The sequence below is a fragment of the Balaenoptera borealis genome, assembly GCF_965194805.1.
Source record: "Balaenoptera borealis genome assembly, contig: HAP1_SCAFFOLD_1103, whole genome shotgun sequence".
NCBI classification, from domain to species: Eukaryota; Metazoa; Chordata; class Mammalia; order Artiodactyla; family Balaenopteridae; genus Balaenoptera; species Balaenoptera borealis.
This window is the reverse complement of record NW_028123110.1, coordinates 140,832-151,299: the sequence shown is the minus strand read 5'-3', so window position 1 is coordinate 151,299 and position 10,468 is coordinate 140,832. Positions and strand designations below refer to the sequence as shown.

The 10,468-nt window shown below is 48.8% G+C and overlaps 1 protein-coding gene across 1 annotated transcript; it reads right to left on the bottom strand.

Moving 5' to 3' along the window:
* Positions 1-993: 993 nt before the first annotated feature.
* On the bottom strand, positions 994-3,682 carry LOC309621852 (DPEP2 neighbor protein-like; the record flags this gene model as incomplete). The annotated part of the gene is made up of 3 exons (XM_082409178.1): positions 994-1,124; positions 2,307-2,489; positions 3,616-3,682. 3 exons carry the CDS (start codon positions 3,680-3,682, stop codon positions 994-996), a joined length of 381 nt encoding a protein of 126 aa, XP_082265304.1.
* Positions 3,683-10,468: the final 6,786 nt, after the last annotated feature.

Genomic DNA, 10,468 nt, shown 5'->3' with positions numbered 1-10,468 from the left:
CTCCAGACGCTCAGGCTCAGTAGTTGTGGCTCACGGGCCCAGTTGCTCCGCGGCATGTGGGATCTTCCCAGACCAGGGCTCAAACCCGTGTCCCCTGCATTGGCAGGCGGATTCTCAACCACTGCACCACCAGGGAAGCCCCCCCACCCCGATAGTTTTAAAACCAGCCTCAGTCATGCTTGCTTCAAGACTTATCCTGGCATCATGGACCACTGGATACTTTGGCTAGGTGTTAAACTCTCTTGTCCTTTGCCCGAGTCCCATCGTGGTGACTTAGTTGCCATCTAGGGCACTCTTGGCATGAGTCCTAGACATGAATCCAGCTCAATGGCTTGGGCCCTGCTCCCTGCTGGCTGACTGTCCTAATGCCCAGTGCCTCCTTTCTGCTTGGACTTCTGAGGGCCGCAGCCCCAGGACCCTCACTCTGTGTTCCCGGCTCTATTCAATGCCAACTGTATGTCTTTTGCTTGCTGTATGTCCCCTGCCCCAGTACCTCCTACTGGCTTTGACCTTCCTGTTTCAGGTCCTCTTATTGCGACCCTTTGTGTATAAGCCAGATCTGTTTGCCCTTCCTTCAAGGGGAGCTATTTCCCTGGTGTTTCCCTAGATGCTTATGATGAGACCCCTGCCAGAACTACACCAATCAGACCCTCCATGTACACACTTGGGTCTGAACCCTTTCAGCGAGAGCAGGTTGGAAACCCATATAGACATAAATATACAATGTGTACAAATCAAGTATTTTAAAGATTGTAAAGAATTCTTGTGAACGTATTAGGTTAGGGAAGTCAAGCAGGATCATCATATGATGGCATAATCATGCACATGTACATAAAATTTTCTATTTTTATATGATGCCATTTTAATAGATGTGCCCATCTTTTCAAAGTTCTAATCTGTGGCAGTGGGCAGTAGGGGGACGGGGTGGGTCACAGCAGGAAGAGGCATTCGCTGCCTTAGGCACTTAAACCATTGCTCTCTCTTCAGAATGGCTCAGCCAGCAGGATTCTGTGGGGTCCACCTCCTGGCACCGTGCTCCAATCGCCGGATTTTGGGTCTGGGGCAACCCAGGTCTTCGTCTGACTCTTCCGGAGCGCGCTTTCTCTTGGGAGCACGTCTGGGGACTGGCTTCTCTGCTTCCACCTTTGCTGGCGTGGCCAAAGGAACTGCTGCTGCAAAGAAAATCAGAACTGATCAGTCACTTCTGCTGTACACAGCCTCCTGCCAGAATTTCCCTCTCTCATGTCTCTCCCAGTTTCTGGCTGAAGACCTTTCATCTACTTGACATCCAGAACACAGCCTTGGCCCATCACCTCTATGAGCCCCTAGAGACGGGACACTGGCTGCAAAAGCAATTCCTAGAGCCTACGGCTGCAGCACATGAGGAAGTCTCTTCACCGTTCCCAGGGAAAACAGGAGAACCCGAAAGTCATTGCAGTCATGAGCCTCTCCATCTCTCCCTTCCACAACAGAGAAAACATTTCTTGCAGTCTGTCACTTCTGAGGCTTTAATGGAAATGTCTTTCAAGTTTTGGAAAAAACTAATCTAATATAAATTGGTTAAGGACCCCTCCCACCTTGGCAACCCCTCTTGGGCCCCATTTATACTGCCTGTTTCAACCACACTGAACTCTAGCCCTCTGATACTTTTATCTAGATTAGAACAAGGCCAAATACTGAGGCAGAGTGATCAGGAGACTGAGAACCGCGTTCTGGGTACCAAGTCTAGGCTCACATCAACCCAGCCTCCTGGGACACCATCTCCTCAGCCCTCCAGTCTCATTAGCACTTCAACACCCCTCTTGGTTCTTCCGGTCTTCCCATCAATATGGCACCACCCTCTCCCCTAGAAGTAAAAATCAGTATAATCCTCTCTCTCTCCACCATGAAAGGATGAGATAAAGGCTCAGCAGCAGCCCCCGTGAAACACATGGTCAACACTGTGAAGAGGTGTTACTAAGGCGATTTGGTCCGACTCAGAGAAGGAAAGAGACAACTCTGCCCTTAGCCTGATCAGGCCCACAGGAAGGAAGCACACTGGGGGCAGCTTTTGAGAGTGTGGCAATGCGAGAGAACCTTCTTTAGGAGGGGAATCCCTGTTGCCGACCTTGAAAAAGCAAGGATGGGACATTCGTTTACTGGGGCTGTTACAGAGGGGATGTGCCCAGAGGTTGGGCCACCCTGCTTGAGAATCAAAGCACCTTCTAGTCCGAAATGGTTTGAATGCTCCAATCGCCGGATTTTGGGTCTGGGGCAACCCAGATCTTTGTGCGACTTTTCCGGACAGTGCTTTCTCTTGGGAGCACGTCTGGGGACTGGCTTCTCTGCTTCCACCTTTGCTGGCGTGGCCAGAGGAACATCCCCGTAGGCCCGGTAGCCACCAACCAGGCAGTATGTCTCCCCATGCCAGCCCAACTGCGTTTCTCCACACCCTCGGTAGAGGACATGGTAGTGACCAGGGGTAGGGGGAGAAACGGGAGCCACTGCTGCTGCAAAGAAAATCAGAACTGATCAGTCACTTCTGCTGTACACAGCCTCCTGCCAGAATTTCCCTCTCTCATGTCTCTCCCAGTTTCTGGCTGAAGACCTTTCATCTACTTGACATCCAGAACACAGCCTTGGCCCATCACCTCTATGAGTCCCTAGAGAAGGGACACTGGCTGCAAAAGCAATTCCTAGAGCCTACGGCTGCAGCACATGAGGAAGTCTCTTCACCGTTTCCAGGGAAAACAGGAGAACCCGAAAGTCATAGCAATCATGAGCCTCTCCATCTCTCCCTTCCACAACAGAGAGAACATTTCTTGCAGTCTGTCACTTCTGAGGCTTTAATGGAAATGTCTTTCAAGTTTTGGAAAAAACTAATCTAATATAAATTGGTTAAGGACCCCCCCCACCTTGGCAACCCCTCTTGGGCCCCATTTATACTGCCTGTTTCAACCACACTGAACTCTAGCCCTCTGATACTTTTATGTAGATTAGAACAAGGCCAAATACTGAGGCAGAGTGATCAGGAGACTGAGAACCGCGTTCTGGGTACCAAGTCTAGGCTCACATCAACCCAGCCTCCTGGGACACCATCTCCTCAGCCCTCCAGTCTCATTAGCACTTCAACACCCCTCTTGGTTCTTCCGGTCTTCCCATCAATATGGCACCACCCTCTCCCCTACTACTCAGCAGCTCAGGATGGGATGTGTCTGAGGGCACCGATGTAGATGTCTACATGACAGCACAGAGGTGCCTGGGTTTGAAGGTGTGTTTCAAGAGTGGCCCTCTTCCTCAAACTGCTCCATTTACCATTTGCCAACAAAAATGCACTTGTCTTTTGCTAAGAGGCCAGTCAGGAAAGGGTCTGAATGGAAGCATCCTGTAGCCCAAAGGGGAAGCTACATTTATAAAGATCAGGACCATCCTGCACACTTGTCCAGGGAGGACCTTTCACTTGTCCTCAGCAGTGAGCACTGTGGGTCCCTGAAGGTGTCCCAGGTCACTGGTATTACTTACAGCTGGGAACGCGCTCAGGTATACGTAGTGGGCAAGCCCCACAGGAACATGAGGCAGCCAGGTGAGGTGGTGTGTACACCATGGCTCCTGTAGAGATGCCCGGTCTCGGTGTACCTGCCGCACTGCCCACCCACGGAACAGAGCACAGGTTCGAGTAAAGATAGAGGATCCGGTCACACATTCTCCCTCAGACAACCAAAGAGGTTGGAGAACTTCTGGTGGAGAACTGTCAGGGAAGTTTCTCTGAGGGCAGCACGTTGGCAGTTACGCTGCCATGGCAACTGGGAGAAGGCCGGTGAGGTCATCACTACCCAGTGAGGTCATAATAAGGAACCTGTGACTTGGGGGTCAGGCTTCAGGAGGAGGGGCAGTTTTGTGGAGGAGAGCAGGGGGAGGGCAGAGGTACTCTGCCTGGCCCCTCACACCTGGGCCTCCCCACCCATGCCCTAGTCTAGCAGACATCCCACGTGGGGCGTGCCGGTGGGCTGGCACAGCCCCAGGGGCCCCAGGAGGGCAAGAGAGACCCACATTCTGAGATTGGCTTGAGAGGCAAGATTAACGTAAGAGACAGCTAGGTTGTATGGCACTGACCCTAAGAGGCAGAGATTTGTGTGGACTGGGGAATCAGGGAAGGCTCCTTGGCAGTGGGCCTGAAGGACAAGTGAGATTTGGACCCATGGGGAAGAGAGGGAAGACATTCCAGTTTGGAAGAATAAAAGCAAAGACACACTCTCCTCGCCCTTGTCCTGCCCCAAGTATAAATTCATAGAACCCTCACATTTTCACAACTGAGGACTGAAGAAAAGCAAGAGGTGAAGGGGCCTACCCAGTGTTACACAGGTAGTGGAGAGGTGTTCTGCTCAATGGTTAGGTTCATGTTGGGGCGCCGGATTTACAGCTGATAGGAATGTGAGGACAAGCTGATGCCATTTCAAACATTTCCAAGTGATACTGAGAGAGATGTTAAAGGTGCAAAATGAGGGTGCTGAATGACCTCACAAAGTGGGAATGGTGGGCCCATTTTCATATGAAATTCAAAACAAGTTCATGACCAAAGGACATAATACAAAATGACAACATAATCATTACACTCCCCTCTCCCCTAGAAGTAACAATCATTATAATCCTCCCTCTCTCCACCATGAAAGGATGAGATAAAGGCTCAGCAGCAGCCCCCGTGAAACACATGGTCACCACCGTGAAGAGGTGTTACTAAGGCGATCTGGTCCGACTCAGAGAAGGAAAGAGACAACTCTGCCCTTAGCCTGATCAGGCCCACAGGAAGGAAGCACACTGGGGGCAGCCTTTGAGAGTGTGGCAATGCGAGAGAACCTTCTTTAGGAGGGGACTCCCTGTTGCCGACCTTGAACAAGCAAGGATGGGACATTCGTTTACTGGGGCTGTTGCAGAGGGGATGTGCCCAGGAGGTAGAGACTGCTTGGACTACTGTTTTAGAGGTTGGGCCACCCTGGTTGAGAACCACAGCACCTTGTATTCCTAAACTGCTTGAATGAGCGGGTGCACGTTAGGACAGACGAAGTCAGGCCTCATTGGAGCAGACTGCCTTTGGGAGTGGTAGAAGGTAAAATGGGAAGGGGAATGCTCTGGAGGAGGTTTGTCATGGCAGGTGGGCCAGCACGAGACCATCCAGATTCTCCAAGGCTCCAGAGATGACTTGGCTGGGAGCATCCCTCTGATGTGGTGCGGGGACTCCTACCTTAACAGGACCTGGCTGGGCATCTGCGGGAGGCAGAATAAATGGTTTATTAACTTAAGAGAGCGAGAGACTCACCTGGGGGGTTCCACAAAACCACTTCAAAAGACTTGTACCTGGATTCTTGAGCCAACCCTCAGAAAACTTATCTAGATCTGGAGTAGGGCTCTGGAAGCTGCACTTTCAATAAGCTTCCTGGGCAGTCCCACCACAGTGGTCCATGGATAGAGTGGCCAAAGTATTGTGTATTCTCGGTTGCTTTTGGGAGTCAAAGTGGGCAATGTGAAAACCTGCAGCAGGCATACGTATAAACAGGGAACATTCAAGGCAAACAGAGGGGTAGAGTTATTCTATGCATGAATCAGATTTGAGAAAAGCTAGCCTGGTGGTTAAAGAACACAACCCTTGGGAGAGACAGACAGAGCCGATTCTGTCCTACTTACTTGTGTGATTTTGACCAAATTCTTTTATCCTTCTGACTGTTTCTTCATATGGAAAAGAGCTGTGGCTGTACATTTAGCACAATATTCTCTTTTGGCAAAGGTTGCTCTGGGTCCATTTGTGTTCTCTGCAACTTAATCCTTTCCGGTGTGCAAGCATTTTTCAGTTGTTTGGTGAAGTATTACATTTGACTTTCAACTGTTCATTACTTTGGGCAAAGCTTATATAATGCTGCAGAGACTAGAACCTATGCAGAGATAGTGAGAGGATGTGATAAGCGTATTCTGCCGGTTTATCAAAAAGTTGAACCTTTTCTCCTCTTCCTCCGCCTGCCACCAAGAGATGAGAAAGAAGGCAGAGCCTGGAAATGCACACCGAGCAATACTTCTGTGTCAGTTTGCCTTTTATTCCTCTGCCAGTACTTCCCAGAGAGATTTCACCAAAAGTGCCTAAGCTTGCCATGGCCATTGTTGTGAAGAACATTTCTCTCTATTGCTAGTCACATCCCCTTTTCCTTCTCCTGGGCGCTTAATGGATGTTTGGGGGCAGGAAATAAAATTTAAACTAAAACATCAAAAAAAAAAGATGAGCTCAAGTAGGTGTTATTGTGGTCCAGATAAGGTTTGGTTCATTCATTCCCTCGATTAGCATTTATCCCCCTTTGTGCCAGGCATGCGGGGAGAGAGAGAAATGTCTTCAAAGAGTCTGTGGTTGTATGGGGGAGGGAGCTGTGGAAATCTGTCATTTAGAAACAGCATGGAAGTGCTAGGGAAAAATTGTTTTGTTCATTTATCTCTCACTCTTCCGTTCACCCATAGCAACTACGAAGGGTTTCACGCGGAGGAACTGGATGCCCTGAACTTGGCATTCTCGTGGGGGGAACAACAATGTAAAGCACCAGCAGTGGTCAGTCACCAGTAGTGATTTCAAGCCAGAAGGAACCACTCAGCAATGGAGAGAGGCACAGGGTGAGCAGTGACTTGCAGAAAGGAGGGGTTATTCATTCCAACTGCTGAGTTCAAGTTCATCTGGGTGGTTGTGTGGTTCGTGCTTACTGCATCTGTTTTTGGAACGTGGCTCCACCGTCCAAGAAGGGTGAGGATGATCACCCTTCTTTCCTCCTGCTGTGCCCCGGGGTCACCCAGCGAGTGTCTGCAGGGATGATCTGCTCTGTACTGGCTTTTCAGTCCCACTCCCGGGAGAAGAGAGACGAAGCTGTGTCTCCACCGCAGCTTGGCCTGATTCAGTCACTGGGTGAAAAGGTGGGAAGAAGGTCAAGTTCATGGGACCTGATACACTGCAGAGTCATTTAGTCCTGAAGTACCAGTTCTGGTTGCTGGTGAGTTGCTTAATCCAGGGACCTGAATGTAATTCCTCCAGAGCCACTGAGACATCACTTCCAGGCCCATGGCGGGATGTAGGGGTGCTGACTTTTCTCAGTGCTAAGGAGCAGCCATCTTCCACTGAGAGAGGACTCTGTGTCAGCAGGAGCAGAACCACACCAGGCACCGAAGAAGGTTCTGCATCCTAACATCTCCCAAAACAGTGATAGATAAGCGGGTAGAAGATGCGACAGGGCATTCACAATAGAACAGAAGCTTATCCCCAATAAATATGGAAAGATGTTCAACTTCACTACCTAACAAAGAAACGCAAGTTATAAATCTATTTCTTTTTTGCTCATCTAATTGGTAGAAAGTTTTAAGAATGCACAAAATTTGCTGCTAAGGATGTAAGGAAAAGGCCGTTTTCGTCTGTTGCTGCTGATGGGGATGGAAATTGGTGCGAACCTTCTGGAGGGTAATTTGGCAATTTGTGTATCAACAGCCTTAAAATGTTCATACACTTTGAGCCAGTAGTTTTGCTTTTAGCATCTTATCCTAAGGTGAAAGTCAAATTTATGTACAAGACTTATGTTCAAGAATATTCATCTCAGCCAGTAGTGTAATAGAAAAAATATTAGAAGCTACCTAAAAATCCCACAATAGGGGGTTGGTTAAATAACGGATGGCCCAACTTAAGAATGGAAAATAAAGACGCAGACGTAGAAAATGGACTTGAGGACACGGGGAAGGGGAAGGGGAAGCTGGGACGAAGTGAGAGAGTGGCATGGACTTATATATACTACCAAATGTAAAATAGCTAGCTAGTGGGAAGCAGCCGCGTAGCACAGGGAGATCAGCTCGGTGCTTTGTGACCACCTAGAGGGGTGGGATAGGGAGGGTGGGAGGAAGACGCAAGAGGGAGGAGATAGGGGGATATATGCGTGTGTGTAGCTGATTCACTTTGTTATAAAGCAGAAACTAACACACCATTGTAAAGCAATTATACTCCAATAAAGACGTTTTTTTAAAAAAAAGGATGGAAAACAGTTCATTAAAAATGATTTTCTCCAAGAATATTTAATGGTGGGAAGATGTAGTGTAAAAGCAGGGCACAAAATACTAGATGGAGTATTTCATTTTGTTACAATTTTAATAATACAAGTGCAGAAAAAGTGATTAACGTAACAGTACTGATTTGACTACGGGACATTTTTTTCTTTAAATTTTTCTGTATTTGGTGTTATAAAGCATCATATATCCTCTCTGAGTCTCAGTTTATGTTCTGTGAAGTGGGACTCATCACATCTACACTGCAGTGCGCTCGGGCAGAGCAGCACAATATTTGAAAGTGCCCTTGACAATGACCAGCCCATTGTAATACTCCAGGAATGGTTATACGATCATTGCCAATGACACACCCATAGTCCGGATATTATCCGTAACGATTACTAAGGTTGTTTATCTCCCTCCAGTTTTACTAAGACAGAAAAAGGATTAATTGAAGACTCTTAAGTCATTTTTACTGAGGTTCTTTGTTTTACTTTTTTTTCAAAATACGAATTGTAGGGCTTCCCTGGTGGCGCAGTGGTTGAGAATCTGCCTGCTAATGCACGGAACACGGGCTCGAGCCCTGCTCTCGGAAGATCCCACATGCCGTGGAGCAACTGGGCCCGTGAGCCACGACTACTGAGCCTGCGCGTCTGGAGCCTGTGCTCCGCAACAAGACAGGCCGCGATAGTGAGCGGCCCGCGCACCGCAATGAAGAGTGGCCCCCGCTCCCCACAACTAGAGAAAGCCCTCACACAGAAACGAAGACCCAACACAGCTCAAAATAAATAAATAAATAAATAAATTTATTAAAAAGAAAAATACTAATTGTAAAGTCTGCAGTGGGTATATAGGTGTTCAACTGTTTTCCAGATTTTACGTTTTTGGTTTTGTTTTTAAATTTTGTATTTATTATTTATTTACTACTTTTCTTTTTGGCTGTGTTGGGTCTTCGTTTCTGCGCGAGGGCTTTCTCCAGTTGCGGCAAGTGGGGGCCACTCTTCATCGCGGCGCGCGGGCCTCTCACTATCGCGGCCTCTCTTGTTGCGGAGCAGAGGCTCCAGACGCTCAGGCTCTGTAGTTGTGGCTCACGGGCCCAGTTGCTCCGCGGCATGTGGGATCTTCCCAGACCAGGGCTCAAACCCGTGTCCCCTGCATTGGCAGGCGGATTCTCAACCACTGCACCACCAGGGAAGCCCCCCCACCCCGATAGTTTTAAAACCAGCCTCAGTCATGCTTGCTTCAAGACTTATCCTGGCATCATGGACCACTGGATACTTTGGCTAGGTGTTAAACTCTCTTGTCCTTTGCCCGAGTCCCATCGTGGTGACTTAGTTGCCATCTAGGGCACTCTTGGCATGAGTCCTAGACATGAATCCAGCTCAATGGCTTGGGCCCTGCTCCCTGCTGGCTGACTGTCCTAATGCCCAGTGCCTCCTTTCTGCTTGGACTTCTGAGGGCCGCAGCCCCAGGACCCTCACTCTGTGTTCCCGGCTCTATTCAATGCCAACTGTATGTCTTTTGCTTGCTGTATGTCCCCTGCCCCAGTACCTCCTACTGGCTTTGACCTTCCTGTTTCAGGTCCTCTTATTGCGACCCTTTGTGTATAAGCCAGATCTGTTTGCCCTTCCTTCAAGGGGAGCTATTTCCCTGGTGTTTCCCTAGATGCTTATGATGAGACCCCTGCCAGAACTACACCAATCAGACCCTCCATGTACACACTTGGGTCTGAACCCTTTCAGCGAGAGCAGGTTGGAAACCCATATAGACATAAATATACAATGTGTACAAATCAAGTATTTTAAAGATTGTAAAGAATTCTTGTGAACGTATTAGGTTAGGGAAGTCAAGCAGGATCATCATATGATGGCATAATCATGCACATGTACATAAAATTTTCTATTTTTATATGATGCCATTTTAATAGATGTGCCCATCTTTTCAAAGTTCTAATCTGTGGCAGTGGGCAGTAGGGGGACGGGGTGGGTCACAGCAGGAAGAGGCATTCGCTGCCTTAGGCACTTAAACCATTGCTCTCTCTTCAGAATGGCTCAGCCAGCAGGATTCTGTGGGGTCTACCTCCTGGCACCGTGCTCCAATCGCCGGATTTTGGGTCTGGGGCAACCCAGGTCTTCGTCTGACTCTTCCGGAGCGCGCTTTCTCTTGGGAGCACGTCTGGGGACTGGCTTCTCTGCTTCCACCTTTGCTGGCGTGGCCAAAGGAACTGCTGCTGCAAAGAAAATCAGAACTGATCAGTCACTTCTGCTGTACACAGCCTCCTGCCAGAATTTCCCTCTCTCATGTCTCTCCCAGTTTCTGGCTGAAGACCTTTCATCTACTTGACATCCAGAACACAGCCTTGGCCCATTACCTCTATGAGCCCCTAGAGACGGGACACTGGCTGCAAAAGCAATTCCTAGAGCCTACGGCTGCAGCACAT